Source organism: Pholis gunnellus (assembly GCF_910591455.1).
Source record: "Pholis gunnellus genome assembly, chromosome: 12".
Classification (NCBI taxonomy): Eukaryota; Metazoa; Chordata; class Actinopteri; order Perciformes; family Pholidae; genus Pholis; species Pholis gunnellus.
The window spans coordinates 24,517,126-24,534,693 of NC_136539.1; the positions used below are offsets into that span (position 1 = coordinate 24,517,126).

Consider the following 17,568-nt stretch of genomic DNA (forward strand, 5'->3'; position numbering starts at 1 on the left):
AACATCCACACGGTTAGCGGTGACGACGGGACGGTTATGAGGACTGCTTGCTGGTGGGGGGGGGGGGCGGTGGACGAACGTAAGAAGACAACGAATAAGATGATGGAGGAGCGGTTGTTTTTTTGCAAGATAATCCAGAAGAGGAGAGGCATGAAGAAGGTTAAAGACAGAGGAGCACAAATCCCAGAAGAAAGAGAGAAAAAAAGAGGAGCTGAATCCAAACGTTCCATCGTTAGTCTCAGGGTTTGATGAGTCCAAGAGGTTAGTGACACGGAGAACATCCAGCACGTGTAGAAGGTCGTTCCTGGGTACAAACCTTCCACCCAGAGGTCTGCAGAGGACTCCAGGTTCCGGTACCTGCAGGTGTATCTGCCCTGGTCTTCAGTTCTCAGGTCTCTGATCAGAAGCTTCTGAACCTTGTGTTTCACCTCTGACGAGTACCTGCCCTTCATCTCTAACCGATGGCCGTTTTTAAACCACTGAGTCTCTACGTTCGGGACGGACAACTGACAAGACAGAGAGCACGGCTGGCCTTCCTTACCCGATGTGTCCTGCAGATGTTTCTCCACCTCTGGAAGACAAAGAAGGACATGGAGCGCCCGTTAGGAGGGTCTACAAGTCCTGACATGTTCATTTCATCGATGCTTTAGAAACGCTTACAGACGCAATAATCAACATTTCTTCTAGATGTGATCAAACACAGAAGATGTGAGCAACTAAACATATTCACTAAAGTTTAAAGTTCTTACTTCGGTATTTCTATTTTATGCTACTTTATCTTTTTGACATCTTAGAGGAACTATTGTACCTTTGAATGCACTGAATAGACCTGAAAGCATTCGTTACTTTACTTACTTACATTTGAATTAATAACACAAAATATAACCGAATAGACATAATTGTACACATTAAGATAAATTCAGTAGACAAAGACGAGCCTGAAGACATTCATTGAAATATCAGCATCTGAATTTGTATAACTTGATCACGTGTTAATAACGTCTTTGTCTTTATAACACACTTAATACTGAAAACTTGTTTCTTTACAGGGTTTGTATGAAGGTGATGAAGCAGTTTATGAACATGAGATGATTATAATCCCTCCTACTTTAAGGGGTTTCTGGTGTAAGACCTCCACTCTGGTAATGATCAGATCCTCGAGTTTAAAGAAAGCTGTAAACAGCAGATGAATGAACGTCTGTGAGACGAGTTAAAGATCGGAGTACTTCTTCCACCTCTGACTCTCTGACTCACCACTCTAGTAATCTAAGAGTCCATCAACAGTTTCAACTTTGAGTTTTTTAAAAGCAGCTCCATGAGCACACCTTGTGGCCTCTAGTGGACCGACAGAATGACATGACGATGAGCTACGACAGGACTGACCCATGACGGTGAGCTTGGCGCTGGAGATGTGCGGTCCACAGACCACCCGGTAGTTCCCCTGGTCTCCGGACTGGCAGCTCTTGATCTTCAGCAGGTGGCGCTCACCGCTGATGCTGATGTCGTACTTGTTGCTGGTGTCCAGTTTCTGGGTGCCCTTGTACCAGGACAGGGTGATCTCCGGGTAGTTGATCTTGATCTGGCACTCGAACACCGCCTCCCTGTCGGTGGAGACGGACTGATCGCAGATGTCCTTCACCACGGTGACGGGCTGCAGGGAGGAGCACAATGAGCATCCTTCATGATCACGAGCTGTTCTAACATCACATCCATCAGAGTGAAGACGTGCGTTAACACCAAACACACTGACATTGTGATCGTGTCTCTGATTCTCATGAATAAAGTTCAGACTCATTGTGTTTGATAAAAACAAGATATTTGTGTTTCTACGTCTTCAGTAGGAATCAAGAGTTTGTTATGAAGACAAAATAAAAGCTCATGTATCTGTTAGTGCTGCTTTCACCCTCTGGACATCAAAATAAAAGTCAGAACCACGATGACTAGAAGTAGAGAGAACTACAACTCGTCTTTAGTGCAGAACAACCGTTATAATGACATCATCGTTCAAAACTACAAAACTAAATGTTTCTACAAGTGTTTCCAACGTAGGAACACAACTGAGGCTCTACCTGTGAGAAATAATCAACTACTGACATGTTTCAGCCTCCCCTCCTCTCCCCCTCCTCTCCCCTCAGATCAGTTTACAGATAAATTCATGGTTTACAGGTCTTTGTTTTCCCAGCAGCCAGTGAAGGCATCCTGACCTCGGTGCGCTCCATCCTCTTCTGCAGGTCGGCCACCAGTCGGGCCATGTCCTCATCCGACTCTCTGTCTCCACGTTCCACTTCCTGTCAACAACAACAACAGACCCCTCGTTATCCATCAGGACGTCCAGAGACACAAACAGAGTCCGTCCGTCTGTCCAGAGAGATTTTTTTACCGGTCTTCCACTTTCTTCAGCCTTCTCCTTCTTCAGCTGCTCGATGGCCTGCAGCAGGCCTCGGTAGTCCGTGATGCCGTACATCCGGGCGTACTTCTCGTACTCTTTGGGGTCCACGTTCCTCAACAGCTCAACGATGTCGATGTCCTTCTCCTCCTGCGGACTCTTCTGCTTCGATGGCGTCCTGAGAACGAGACAAAGTTCAGACATTAAAGCAGTTCAAACGATTGAATCTAGAGGAGTCTGTTATTTGAATCCTGATCATCTCACTTCTTCAGCTTGGCTCGGAGGTCTCCCTCCAGCTGTGCCGTCCCCTTCTTCTCGTCCACGTGCATGTCGGCGCTGCACTCGATCTCTCCTTCCTTGTTGGAGGCGACGCACCGGTACTGACCCGAGTCCGACTTGGTCACCTCTCGGATCTCCAGTTTGGACTCCCGGCCCTTCTGCTCGATGGAGATGCGGCCGCCGTGCGTGATCTGCCTCCACTTCCCCTTCATCCACTTCACACTGGGGATCGGGTCGCCGCCCACTTTGGCGATGAAGGTGGCGACGGATTCTGCGGAGCGGCGGGACGTTAGAGGAGTCAGAGTCTGAGTCAAACAGCGATCAGAGACAACATGGACAGGACTTCCTGCACAAACCAGACACTTTTAAAAAGTTACCGTCAATAGAAACTATATATTTTGCTGACCCTCATTGTTTAATTAAATGTGTTCACGACTCTGTGGACCAACAACCTGGAACCAAGAGAACCTTCACAGGACACGCTCACGTCACGCACACTGTGAATGTAATGTTTAACAATGAAGTTTAATTCATGCTGTGTACAATGCTGTGTACTATGTTGTGTACAATGCTGTGTACTATGTTGTGTACAATGCTGTGTACTATGTTGTGTACTATGTTGTGTACTATGTTGTGTACAATGCTGTGTACTATGTTGTGTACTATGTTGTGTACTATGTTGTGTACTATGTTGTGTACTATGTTGTGTACAATGCTGTGTACTATGTTGTGTACAATGCTGTGTACTATGTTGTGTACTATGTTGTGTACTATGTTGTGTACTATGTTGTGTACTATGTTGTGTACAATGCTGTGTACTATGTTGTGTACTATGTTGTGTACTATGTTGTGTACTATGTTGTGTACAATGCTGTGTACTATGTTGTGTACTATGTTGTGTACTATGTTGTGTACAATGTTGTGTACTATGTTGTGTACTGTGCTGTGTACTGTGCTGTGTACTATGTTGTGTAACGTAATGAAAGCGTGTGTCTTACTCTCGGTGACGTGAGTGGTTCTGGGCTCCTGGGTGAAGAAGAGGTTTCCCAGTTTCTTGGTTGGAGCATCAGCTGGAGCTTCAGCTGGAGGCGGAGCTGCTCCTGGTTTCTCTGTGACGACAACGAGATGCAACGTTACGCAACAAAAATGTCTGCCATTGCATTAACATAAACATTCAAAAGTGACGTTAGTAAATCAGCAGCCTGTAACGGGCTCTGATTAAAACTCAGTAATAAACGTAGATCTTTATAATACGTGAGATTGAGTCTAATATTAATAGAGTCTTCTGTACCTTTGATGGTGACTTTGGCCTTGCAGAACTCGCTGCCGACCTCGTTGGTGGCCTTGCAGAGATAATCCCCGGCGTCATGTCGAGAAGCCGGGCTGATCTCCAGGCAGGCCGTCCCGTCAGAGAAGCTGATCCTGGTGCTGCCTGTCGACGTCAGGTCCTTCCTGTCCTTCATCCACTGGACCTTCAGCGGAGCCGAGCCGCAGACGTGACACCTGAGACTCAGCTTGTCTCCCTCGTCCACCGTCAGCGGCTTCAGAGGGACGTCGAACACCGGAGGCTTCCTGGCTTCTGAGGAGAGATGTGACTGAACATGTAAAACATCTGATCCATCAGAACATACATGTGAACAATTCCTTGTAATAAACTTATTTAATAATTACTACCCATATTATATCACATATTATATATAATTTTAACCACGTATAATAATCATGAGGTTAATCATGAGCTCATGTTCTCCACCTGAGATCTCCACGGTGACGTCACAGGAAGTCCTCCCGGCCTCGTTGGAGGCGTGGCATCTGTACCTGCCGCTGTCCGTCACATGACTGCTCTTGATGCACAGCACGGCCACGTTGCTCTTGAAGCTCACGTCGTATTTGTCGGAGCTGTGGATCTCCTCGTCGTCTTTGAACCAGCTGACGGCGACGGGCTGAGAGCCGCTGAGGCGACCTTCAACCTTCACCAGCTTACCTTCAGTGTCTTCCATGTGCTCAGACGGCTTCTTGGTGAACACTGGAGGGTTTTTACGCTCTGAGGAGGAGAAAGTGATGGTGAGGTTCCCTCCACACAAAGAAAGGCCCGAAAAACGAGAAGAAGGAGAAGATGAAGAAGATGAAGAAGAAAAAGAAGGAGGATTTTTATATTCTGAGGAAGAGGAAGAGGAGGAGAAGAAAGTGACGATGAGGAGAGGAGGTGTGTTTCCTTCACACAAAGAGGGTTAGAGAAGATAAAGGTTCAGGTGTCTATAGGTTAGAGAAGATAAGGGTCCAGGTGTCTGTAGGTTAGAGAAGATAAGGGTCCAGGTGTCTGTAGGTTAGAGAAGATAAAGGTCCAGGTGTCTATAGGTTAGAGAAGATAAGGGTCCAGGTGTCTGTAGGTTAGAGAAGATAAAGGTCCAGGTGTCTATAGGTTAGAGAAGATAAAGGTCCAGGTGTCTATAGGTTAGAGAAGATAAAGGTCCAGGTGTCTATAGGTTAGAGAAGATAAAGGTCCAGGTGTCTATAGGTTAGAGAAGATAAGGGTCCAGGTGTCTATAGGTTAGAGAAGATAAAGGTCCAGGTGTCTATAGGTTAGAGAAGATAAAGGTCCAGGTGTCTGTAGGTTAGAGAAGATAAGGGTCCAGGTGTCTATAGGTTAGAGAAGATAAAGGTCCAGGTGTCTATAGGTTAGAGAAGATAAAGGTCCAGGTGTCTGTAGGTTAGAGAAGATAAGGGTCCAGGTGTCTGTAGGTTAGAGAAGATAAGGGTCCAGGTGTCTGTAGGTTAGAGAAGATAAAGGTCCAGGTGTCTATAGGTTAGAGAAGATAAGGGTCCAGGTGTCTGTAGGTTAGAGAAGATAAGGGTCCAGGTGTCTATAGGTTAGAGAAGATAAAGGTCCAGGTGTCTGTAGGTTAGAGAAGATAAAGGTCCAGGTGTCTGTAGGTTAGAGAAGATAAGGGTCCAGGTGTCTATAGGTTAGAGAAGATAAGGGTCCAGGTGTCTGTAGGTTAGAGAAGATAAGGGTCCAGGTGTCTATAGGTTAGAGAAGATAAGGGTCCAGGTGTCTGTAGGTTAGAGAAGATAAGGGTCCAGGTGTCTGTAGGTTATAGAAGATAAGGGTCCAGGTGTCTGTAGGTTAGAGAAGATAAGGGTCCAGGTGTCTGTAGGTTAGAGAAGATAAGGGTCCAGGTGTCTGTAGGTTAGAGAAGATAAGGGTCCAGGTGTCTGTAGGTTAGAGAAGATAAGGGTCCAGGTGTCTGTAGGTTAGAGAAGATAAGGGTCCAGGTGTCTATAGGTTATAGAAGATAAGGGTCCAGGTGTCTGTAGGTTAGAGAAGATAAGGGTCCAGGTGTCTGTAGGTTAGAGAAGATAAGGGTCCAGGTGTCTGTAGGTTAGAGAAGATAAGGGTCCAGGTGTCTGTAGGTTAGAGAAGATAAGGGTCCAGGTGTCTGTAGGTTAGAGAAGATAAGGGTCCAGGTGTCTAAACGTACCTTTGACGGTGACGTCAGAGGAACAGGAGTCCTTCCCCACGTCGTTGGCGGCATGACAGAAGTATCTCCCCGTGTCTCCTTTGTCGGCCTTCAGGATGGACAGGTGGGCTGTGTTCTCCACACAGCTCATCTTGTAGTTTCCTCCGGTGCGGATGTCTTTGTGGTCTTTGGACCATTTGACTTTGATGGGGGCGGAGCCGGTCATGTGACACTCCAGCTCCACACTGTCGCCCACCGTCACCTCCTGCGGTGACAACTTCCGGTCAAAGACCGGTGGGTATCTGGGTTCTGTAGAGTCCCGAGGAAGAGGAGGAGGAAGAGGAGGAGGAGGAAGATGAGACAAGAACAAAAATACAACATCTCACCTGTTCATTTTCAACCTTCAGTTATAAACAAACTGTCATATCAGGTCCTCCAACAAGGTTAATTTAATATGTATGAAAAGAAAGAGAACAGGAAAAGGAAGAAGAAGATCAAGAAGAAGGAGAAGATGAAGAAGAATAAGAAGGAGGGTTTTTACGTTCTTAGGAAGAGGAAGAGGAGGAGAAGAAAGTGACGATGAGGAGAGGAGGTGTGTTTCCTCCACACAAAGAGGGTTAGAGAAGATAAAGGTCCAGGTGTCTGTAGGTTAGAGAAGATAAAGGTCCAGGTGTCTGTAGGTTAGAGAAGATAAAGGTCCAGGTGTCTATAGGTTAGAGACGATAAAGGTCCAGGTGTCTGTAGGTTAGAGAAGATAAAGGTCCAGGTGTCTATAGGTTAGAGAAGATAAAGGTCCAGGTGTCTATAGGTTAGAGAAGATAAAGGTCCAGGTGTCTATAGGTTAGAGAAGATAAAGGTCCAGGTGTCTGTAGGTTAGAGAAGATAAAGGTCCAGGTGTCTATAGGTTAGAGAAGATAAGGGTCCAGGTGTCTATAGGTTAGAGAAGATAAGGGTCCAGGTGTCTATAGGTTAGAGAAGTGAGGTGAGGTGAAGTGAGGTGAGGTGACTTAAAGGGTATCTTTAGATCTTAAATTGGGGTCACAGGTTTGACGAGGTTCAGTAACGAAGCAGAAGATTCTCTTTGACCCTAAAACATGAACTTCCTGAACCTCCTCCAGTATTTAAATCCTGACCATGACACCAACCAATCAGCACGCGGTACAGACCTTGCAGAGTGAGCTTAGCTCTGCAGGAGGCCGAGCCCACGCTGTTGTTGGCTACGCAGGTGTATTCCCCGGAATGCCTCATCTCTCCGCGGCTGATCTCCAGCACGGCGGTGTTGTCGTCGTACAGCGTGGAGAACTCGGCTCCCGGCCTCAGCGGCTCTCCGTCCTTCAGCCACGAAACCTCGATGGGTGACGAGCCGGCGACGCGGCACTCGAAGCGGACCGGCTGACCCTCGGTCTGCTGCAGGCTGGTGATCTTCTTTGGGAAGGTCGGCGGCGTTTTGGCCGCTGAACGAGTTGAGATGGATCAACAGTTACTCACAGGAAGAAGTGGTGGAGGGTACATTTACTCAATACATGTACTCAAGTACAACTTTACTAGTATTTTCAATTTACGCAACTTTATGCTTCTACTACAATACGTTTATCTGACAATAACTGTCTACGAGTTACTAAACAAGGACCTTATATTACAGTGTTTTCTACAATATATAAAATAGTTTAAATTACTACTTTTACCCTTAATACTTAAAGTACATTTTGCTGTTAATATTTTTGCTTCAGTAACATTTGCAATTCAAGACTTAATGGAGTATTTTACAGTGTTTTCTTTATATATAATTACTTCCACCATTGATGGTAGTTTGAACTCTTCAAACAGGATTTAACCTTTTAGAGTTTCTGTCTTTGTCCACATGCTCAGTGTCTGACGTCTCATTCTGATGATTCAACAGAATATAACGAATATAAGAAGAATATGAAAGATACCCATCAATACAATCTGAATATTATCATAGGAAAGGTTGTTTCACTATTTACACACAAACAAAAAGAAACATGAAAAATGAATTTAAATTTAAATCAGTCTGTCTGCATAAAAATCTATAAAAATGTGAATATAATAATATATGAAGCAGTGAATGTTGGTCTCTACATGAATAAAGTATTACTATGAATAAGAAATGCTCAGTGTCTTCACACATTCATGTCGTTCTATGAACATATTTTCATGCTCATCTACACTTTCTTTGTTTCATTTATTCTTACTTGATTTTTACTTTTATTTTGTGTCTTTTTTTGTCATTTATGTGATTCTGATGAAATGAAACCAGCTGCTGCTCATGAAGAAGCGTTCCTGAACGTCCCCGTGTCCTGATGGAACCCGTGTGTGAATGTGGGCAGAAGGAGTCAGGTGATCACCTAGCACGCTGAGTTTGCAGGTGGAGGAGGCGGAGCCTATCTGGTTCTCCGCCTTGCAGGTGTACTCTCCGACGTCGGCCTTGGCGGCCTTGCTGAGCTTCAGACAGGCCACGCCCTTCACGTACTCCAGCTTACAGGTGGCGCTGGACCGGACTTTGCCGTCGGCCTTGAACCAGGACACCTTGATCTCAGGCGTGCCCGCCACCTGACACTTGAGACACACGCCGTCGCCCGTCGTCACCTCCATGGGCTCCAGGGACTCCACGAAGTATGGTGGCTCTGAGGGGACAAACAACAGACTGGTGAGAATCCTGAAGCCTGGTGGTCAACACGGGAACTGCACAGACCGTCACAACACGGCTCTGTGATTATTACAAAAACTAAAATCTGAATTTACGAGATTAAACTTGTAAATCTATAAGAAAACAACTTTGATATTCTCTGAGATTATAAAATCATACTTTCGTGAGAAATTAATCTTAATTTCTCTCAAATGAAAATCATAAATTCTGAGATATAATAGAGTTTATTTCTCATAGATGTATCTGTGTAACTGTCGTGATGTTATGATTCTACGGTAGAATCTCTCCAGCAGAAGAAGAACCTACCGAGGATGGACACGGTTGCGTCACACTTGTCCTTTCCGGCGTCGTTGGAAACCTCACAGGAGTATTTTCCCGCCGCCTCCTTGTCGTCGGTGCTCAGACACTCGAGGATGCAGGAAGTCTCCTTCGTGGTCACGTTGTATTTGTAGGACGCGAAGATCTGCTGGCCGTCTTTGAACCAGGTCACCGTGATCTTAGGAGTCCCAGAGTAGGAACACTCCAGCGTCAAGGGTTTCCCCTTCTCCACCGACACGTCCTTCAGCTTCTTAGAGAAGGCTGCCGGCTCTGAGGGACAGAACCAGAACCAGAAGGTTATGAGAGGACAGAACCAGAACCAGAACCAGAACCAGAAAAAATGCAAACTGACTGTCTTTGATTATTTATTTTACAAAAATTGAAAAACAATATAATCTAAACATACAACATTTTTCCATAAGTATCACCAAAGTCTCAACGTGTTTTAATATTTACATTTCTACATCCTCTACTTCCATCCTCTCCTCTCTCATCTCCCCTCCCCTCCTCTCCTCTCCCCTCCTCTCCTCTCCTCTCCTCTCATCTCCTCTCCTCTCCTCTCCCCTCCCCTCCCCTCCTCTCCTCTCCTCTCCCCTCCCCTCCTCTCCTCTCATCTCCTCTCCTCTCATCTCCTCTCCCCTCCCCTCCTCTCCTCTCCCCTCCCCTCCTCTCCTCTCCTCTCCCCTCCTCTCCTCTCATCTCCTCTCCTCTCATCTCCTCTCCCCTCCTCTCTCCTCTCCTCTCCTCTCTCCTCCTCTCCTCTCCTCTCCTCTCTCCTCCTCTCCTCTCCCCTCCTCTCTTCTCTTCTCCTCTCCTCTCTCCTCCTCTCCTCTCCTCTCCTCTCCCCTCCTCTCTCCTCTCCTCTCCTCTCCTCTCCTCTCTCCTCCTCTCCTCTCCTCTCCTCTCTCCTCTCCTCTCCTCTCCTCTCCTCTCCTCTCTCCTCCTCTCCTCTCCTCTCCTCTCTCCTCCTCTCCTCTCCTCTCCTCTCCCCTCCTCTCCTCTCCCCTCCCCTCCTCTCCTCTCTCCTCCTCTCTCCTCCTCTCCCCTCTCCTCTCCTCTCCTCTCCTCTCATCTCCTCTCCTCTCGACATCGACACAGTCAATAATATGTTTATTATTTAGGTCCTGTGATGTTTGTTAAGCAGACCGGGACATGAAGTCCACGTTGCTGGTCTCTTCTCCTCCCACCTCCTCCAGCTGTGGTCCCCGTCTCGCTGCATGAAAACACACTGACCTTTGACGGTGAGGTTGACGGGGCAGCTCTCCTTGCCGGCGTCGTTGAGGATCTGACAGGTGTACTCTCCGGCGTGAGACCGGTCCACCCTGAAGAGCTCCAGCAGGACCTGGTTGTCCTTCAGGGAGAACTCACATCCTCGTCCAGACAGGATCTCCTGGGCTCCTCTGAACCACTTCAGCCTGAGGGGGGCGCTGCCTTTCACCATGGCGGAGAAGGTCACGTCAGAGCCCGGCATGGCCTCCACCGGCTGAGGAGGCACCACGAAGGACGGGGGTTCTGGGTACCGGAGGACAGAGATGGGTCAGACATGGTGGACTCTAGTGGATCCGGAGGAACTGGTTTTACTGAAGGAGGTTTTCTCTCAGACTCTAATCGATTCCTCTCTATACTCTGAAGGGTTCTACAGATCATTCAGACCCTGAACATGTCTGTTGACGGTATTTTCAGATTTGTGAAGTGATACAAATACACATCTAACCTTTGATCTAATATATTAATAATATGAAACAAGAATATTTAACCTGGTTTCATCAGCATATAGTACTTTATACTGTACTACACCTCAGAGGTACATATTGTACTTTATACTGTACTACACTTCAGAGGTACATATTGTACTTTATACTGTACTACACCTCAGAGGTACATATAGTACTTTATACTGTACTACACCTCAGAGGTACATATTGTACTTTACACTGTACTACACCTCAGAGGTACATATAGTACTTTATACTGTACTACACCTCAGAGGTAGATATTGTACTTTATACTGTACTACACCTCAGAGGTACATATAGTACTTTATACTGTACTACACCTCAGAGGTACATACTGTACTTTATACTGTACTACATCTCAGAGGTACATATTGTACTTTATACTGTACTACACCTCAGAGGTACATACTGTACTTTATACGGTACTACATCTCAGAGGTAGATATTGTACTTTATACTGTACTACATCTCAGAGGTACGTACTGTACTTTATACTGTACTACATCTCAGAGGTACATGTTGTACTTTATACTGTACTACACTTCAGAGGTACATATTGTACTTTATACTGTACTACACTTCAGAGGTACATATTGTACTTTATACTGTACTACACTTCAGAGTTACATATTGTACTTTATACTGTACTACATCTCAGAGGTACATATTGTACTTTTTACTCAGCAGTAACATTAATCCAGAAACATCAGCTATAACAGTAAAACTCTGCCTCATGAAATCATTAATAGAAGTATATAAGTATATATATAATATATAATGTCTTTCTGACCTTTCACTACCAAGGCGGCTGTGGTGTCACTGGATCCCGCCTTGTTGACGGCTTTACATTTATACACTCCAGAGTCGGACAGCTTCAGCGTGGACACTTTGAGCGTGCAGCTGTTGTTACTGAAAGCGATCTCGTAGTTCGGTCCGCTCTGTAGCTCCTCCCCATCGCGGTACCATGAGATGGTGAAAGGTGGGGAGCCCGACACTTTGCACTCCATCTCTCCAGCTGCTGCAACCACCGTGTTGCAATCCTTCAACTTCCTAGAGAATGTTGGAGGTATGATCTTATCTGTTGGGGAGAGAAACCAGATGTTAGTGGTGCATCAGGACAAACACAAGAGTAAATGTGCTGCCATTAACAGGGCTGGTATGACCTCAGTCAACGCTGAATATCTGGTCAGAATATAAACGTGTTGGCTCATTCTTTCATCAGATAGTTCCTGATTTTAATCAAAATTGTGCCAACTTTAGGGTGCTATTTAGGTAAAGTTATTGTGTGGCTCCTTGTTTTGAAACATTTAACATTTGAGAACTTCTAAGGGTTCTCCTGTGGTTCTAAGGGAGACCAGTGGCTCTCTAGCCCCCAAACTATGGCCAGTATTGTACGTTTTTCAAACCGCATTAATCCCCTGAGACGGGAAACTAATTATTTATGAGCAGAGATGAATATAATGTATGTTAACACTGAATGAGTGTCTCGATAGTCTTTTGAAGAACCAAACATAAAGTAGCGTTGGTATGTAACAGTTGTGTTTAATGTATTAGGTTCTCCTAAAATCACAGGTGGCCCCAGTCTGCCCCCCCCCCCCCCCAATTGAAATGGTCCAGAACTACCACTGTTTGAAGAAAATCCCTCTTAAAAGTAAGTAAGATATAAAACAGAACATAGAGAGAAGATATTTTGGTATTATTACTAAATCTCAGGTATCATGTTGGCACTAACTTGTAAATACCCTCATTCATCAAAGAAGGAAGAGAACACCAACCTAAAACAGTGAGATTAATTTTACTCAGGTCCTTCCCGACCTCGTTCATGACCTCAAATGTATATTCTCCAGAGTCCACTTTCTCAGCAGAGAGGACGTTCAGGCTGGAAATCATCTGAGAAAATGAGATGTTGTATTTCCTCCCGGAGGCCAGCTCGACGCCGTCCTTGAACCACTTCGGTGTCAAGGATGGGGTTCCACACACTTTGACCTCCAGGGCGGCGATGTCGCCCGCCGTCACGCTCAGAGCGTCAGGCTTGTCCACTATCTTAGCAGGTTCTGGAATGAACAGAGAAGAAGCAGAACATGTTCTTAATCAAACCTGCAGGACGAAGGACGGGGGGAAAAAAAACTGCATGAGAAAGAGAGAATTATATGATTACAAACCTAGAACAGTCAAGTTAGCGAAACACTCCACAATCCCAGCATCATTTCTGAGTTGACAGGTGTATTTGCCTGCTGTGGTTGCATCAGCCTTAAAGACTTTAAGAGCGACCATGTTGTTCTCAAAGGTGATTTTCCTGTTGTCACCGTCCCTGAGAATGTGATCCTTGTCTTGAACCCAAGACACAGTAATGGGTTCAGAGCCTTTAACAGTGGCTACAAGGGTCACCTCCTCTCCCAGTATCACCGTCATGTTTGACAGTTTCTTCACAAACGACGGCGGCTCTGAAGAGAGGAGACAAACAGCGCAAAAGGGAAAGTCAGCAGGGTGACAAAGTTACCTGAAAATCTAATCTGAAATTCTGATTTTCATTTGAGATGAACGCAATTTCTACTGACCTCTGAGTTTAACTGACGTCTTGCAGGTGTCACTTCCTACAGAGTTTGACACCTTGCACTCGTATTCGCCAGCATCCGAGGACTCTATCCCAATGACATGCAGCGTAGCCGAGCTGCCCTCGCTCACCATCTTAAACTTCCTGCTCTCCATCAGAGGTTTCCTGTCTTTGAACCAGGTGATCTGGAACGGAGCTGTACCGCTCATCTCGCAGTACAGACTCACGTCCTTACCCTTCAGCCCTTCAACGGGCTGAGGTACTTTGACAAAAGATGGGGGTTCTACAAAAACATTAGGAAACTGTTAAAGAGGCATAGACGAGAAAATAATCCATTACGCAATCTTAAAGCTGAAATCCGTAACATTGCATGTGTTGTCACGCTCTGTACGCTTTGTTGGAATTACGACTAAATTGGTGGAGTTGGTAAGGAAGTTTGTTGGAACTACATCTAAGATGGTGGAGTTGGTAAGGAAGATTGTTGGAACTACGTCTAAGATGGTGGAGTTGGTTAGGAAGTTTGTTGGAACTACATCTAAGATGGTGGAATTGGTAGGGAAGTTTGTTGGAACTACGGCTAAGATGGTGGAGTTGGTAAGGAAGTTTGTTGGAACTACGTCAAAGATGGTGGAGTTGGTAAGGAAGTTTGTTGGAACTACGGCTAAGATGGTGGAGTTGGTAGGAAAGTTTGTTGGAACTACATCTAAGATGGTGGAGTTGGTTAGGAAGTTTGTTGGAACTACGTCTAAGATGTGGAGTTGGTAAGGAAGTTTGTTGGAACTACGTCAAAGATGGTGGAGTTGGTAGGGAAGTTTGTTGAAACTACGTCTAAGATGGTGGAGTTGGTTAGGAAGTTTGTTGGAACTACGTCTAAGATGGTGGAGTTGGTTAGGAAGTTTGTTGGAACTACGTCAAAGATGGTGGAGTTGGTTAGGAGGTTTGTTGGAACTACATCTAAGGTGGTGGAGTTGGTAAGGAAGTTTGTTGGAATTACGGCTAAGATGGTGGAGTTGGTAAGGAAGTTTGTTGGAACTATGTCAAAGATGGTGGAATTGGTAAGGAAGATTGTTGGAACTACATCAAAGATGGTGGAATTGGTAAGGAAGTTTGTTGGAACTATGTCTAAGATGGTGGAGTTGGTAAGGAAGTTTGTTGGAACTACGGCTAAGATGGTGGAGTTGGTAAGGAAGTTTGTTGGAACTACGTCAAAGATGGTGGAATTGGTAGGGAAGTTTGTTGGAACTACGTCTAAGATGGTGGAGTTGGTTAGGAAGTTTGTTGGAACTACGTCTAAGATGGTGGAGTTGGTTAGGAAGTTTGTTGGAACTATGTCTAAGATGGTGGAGTTGGTTAGGAGGTTTGTTGGAACTACATCTAAGGTGGTGGAGTTGGTTAGGAAGTTTGTTGGAACTACGTCTAAGATGGTGGAGTTGGTAAGGAAGTTTGTTGGAACTACGTCAAAGATGGTGGAATTGGTAAGGAAGATTGTTGGAACTACATCAAAGATGGTGGAGTTGGTAAGGAAGTTTGTTGGAACTACGGCTAAGATGGTGGAGTTGGTAAGGAAGTTTGTTGGAACTACGGCTAAGATGGTGGAGTTGGTAAGGAACTTTGTTGGAACTACGTCTAAGATGGTGGAGTTGGTTAGGAAGTTTGTTGGAACTATGTCTAAGATGGTGGAGTTGGTTAGGAGGTTTGTTGGAACTACATCTAAGGTGGTGGAGTTGGTAAGGAAGTTTGTTGGAATTATGGCTAAGATGGTGGAGTTGGTAAGGAAGTTTGTTGGAACTACGTCTAAGATGGTGGAGTTGGTTAGGATGTTTGTTGGAACTACGTCTAAGATGGTGGAGTTGGTTAGGATGTTTGTTGGAACTACGTCTAAGATGGTGGAGTTGCTTAGGAAGTTTGTTGGAACTACGTCTAAGGTGGTGGAGTTGGTAAGGAAGTTTGTTGGAACTACGTCAAAGATGGTGGAGTTGGTTAGGAAGTTTGTTGGAACTACGTCTAAGATGGTGGAGTTGGTAGGGAAGTTTGTTGGAACTACGGCTAAGATGGTGGAGTTGGTTAGGAAGTTTGTTGGAACTACGGCTAAGATGGTGGAGTTGGTAAGGAAGTTTGTTGGAACTACGGCTAAGATGCTGGAGTTGGTAAGGAAGTTTGTTGGAACTACGTCAAAGATGGTGGAATTGGTAAGGAAGATTGTTGGAACTACATCAAAGATGGTGGAATTGGTAAGGAAGATTGTTGGAACTACGGCTAAGATGTGGAGTTGGTAAGGAAGTTTGTTGGAACTACGGCTAAGATGGTGGAATTGGTAAGGATGTTTGTTGGAACTACGTCAAAGATGGTGGAATTGGTAAGGAAGATTGTTGGAACTACATCAAAGATGGTGGAATTGGTAAGGAAGATTGTTGGAACTACGGCTAAGATGTGGAGTTGGTAAGGAAGTTTGTTGGAACTACGTCAAAGATGGTGGAATTGGAAAGGAAGTTTGTTGGAACCATGTCTAAGATGGTTGAGTTGGTAAGGAAGTTTGTTGGAACTACGGCTAAGATGGTGGAGTTGGTTAGGAAGTTTGTTGGAATTACGGCTAAGATGGTGGAGTTGGTAAGGAAGTTTGTTGGAACTACGTCAAAGATGGTGGAGTTGGTTAGGAAGTTTGTTGGAATTACGGCTAAGATGGTGGAATTGGTAAGGAAGTTTGTTGGAACTACGTCAAAGATGACAAAGTTGTTGGAACTGCAGTCTAGGCTGCTGAGTCGTGAAACTGTGTTGAAACTAAATCTGAGACATAATCGATGTGGAGTTTGTTGGGACTGTAGTCCAGATGGCGGACTTCTGACGAATACAGCTAACATGGCGAAATTATTGTGGAATGTTGTTGAAGATAAAATGAAGGAGTTGAAACTTTTGATGGCCGTGTTATGCAAATGTGTTGGAACTACAAGAAGGACAGGAATGCTGTTGGAACTACAGCTAAAATGGCTGAGGTATTGTGTATCCAGCAGTTTATCTGACTCAAAAGGTTCCAGCATGTTTTAATTGCATTTCCCAAACAAAGGGGCAACCCGATAAACTGATGAACATTTGATGAACAGCAGAAAAGGGAACGAGTCTCCAAGTTGCGAGCTTGAGCGTTTGACGATACTCTTTTACGTTACGTATTCCAGCTTTAAGCAATACAACCAAACTTTAACCAAAACTTCAACAACACACTGAACTGCCAGTGCATCAGAAAGTCAGACCATGAATGATAATTGATGATTAGGAAGTCAGTGAGAGGCTGACCTTTAACGGTAAGTGTGGTGCTGCAGCTGATGCTGCCAGCATCGTTCTGAGCTTCACAGGTGTAAACTCCATCATCATCAAAGCTGGCAGAGAGCAGTTCCAGGACTGCCACTGAGTCAACAAATGATGTCCTGTAGTTGCCCCCATCTGTGACCTTGGTGTCCTGTTTGTACCAGGTCACTTTCAGAGGGGCAGTGCCACTGACTTTGCACTCCAGTCGGAGCGACTCACCCTGCTTCACAAACTTAATGGCAGGGAGTTTCAGCACAAACTCGGGTGGTTCTGGAAAGCCAAAATACATACATATTAGCTGCTGGAAGATGTAGGGGCACTTCAACTAGATTGTTACAACAGGCAGGAGGTGCAGATGAGCTGACAATGATGGGGTTAGCAGCAGAGACGGGATGGTTGTGGAAAACGCAGGTGCATCACAAAAGGCAACAAACACTTCTTGATGGGAAGCTGCAGTAGTGACAAAGCTTATGAATAATATAGAAACAATGAAAGCAGCCAGAGTTGATTCAAAAGATGCAAGTCCAACCTTTGACTGTCAAGTCAGCACTGCAGCGTACGGAGCCAGCATCGTTGCTGACTTGGCAAGAGTAAACTCCACTCTGGGTGACGCCCACTGAATAGAGCTCTAAGAAGCAAGACAGGCCCTCCAGCCCTGTGAAACAAGTGGGCCCGGTCATGAGCTCTGAGTCGTCCTTGAACCATTTGACCATGAAAGGAGGCGTTCCCTTAAATGTGCCTTTGAAGCGTACAGTGCCATTTGGTAGAGCCGCCTGGGACTCAGGCAGCGTCACAAAGCTGGGAGGTTCTGAAGAGAACAAGACGAACGGCGTTAAAAAGAGGTACTTACCTTTGATTTAGGATTG

At 45.3% G+C, this 17,568-nt stretch overlaps 1 protein-coding gene across 1 annotated transcript in view; it reads right to left on the bottom strand.

Moving 5' to 3' along the window:
* The window catches only part of ttn.2 (titin, tandem duplicate 2), a 202,061-nt gene that overhangs the window by 124,831 nt on the left and 59,662 nt on the right, over positions 1-17,568 (bottom strand). Inside the window, exons 62-80 of the mRNA XM_079170044.1 lie at positions 17,232-17,510; positions 16,691-16,972; positions 13,407-13,685; positions 13,011-13,292; positions 12,624-12,902; positions 11,639-11,926; positions 10,346-10,624; positions 9,101-9,382; positions 8,493-8,771; positions 7,293-7,580; positions 6,148-6,435; positions 4,419-4,709; positions 3,957-4,244; positions 3,664-3,774; positions 2,651-2,936; positions 2,381-2,564; positions 2,205-2,288; positions 1,384-1,651; positions 542-571 (exon numbers count right to left, since the gene is read on the bottom strand). Coding sequence (XP_079026170.1) covers positions 542-571; positions 1,384-1,651; positions 2,205-2,288; positions 2,381-2,564; positions 2,651-2,936; positions 3,664-3,774; positions 3,957-4,244; positions 4,419-4,709; positions 6,148-6,435; positions 7,293-7,580; positions 8,493-8,771; positions 9,101-9,382; positions 10,346-10,624; positions 11,639-11,926; positions 12,624-12,902; positions 13,011-13,292; positions 13,407-13,685; positions 16,691-16,972; positions 17,232-17,510 — 4,647 coding nt within the window. The remainder of the gene's footprint in view (positions 1-541; positions 572-1,383; positions 1,652-2,204; positions 2,289-2,380; positions 2,565-2,650; positions 2,937-3,663; positions 3,775-3,956; positions 4,245-4,418; positions 4,710-6,147; positions 6,436-7,292; positions 7,581-8,492; positions 8,772-9,100; positions 9,383-10,345; positions 10,625-11,638; positions 11,927-12,623; positions 12,903-13,010; positions 13,293-13,406; positions 13,686-16,690; positions 16,973-17,231; positions 17,511-17,568) is intronic.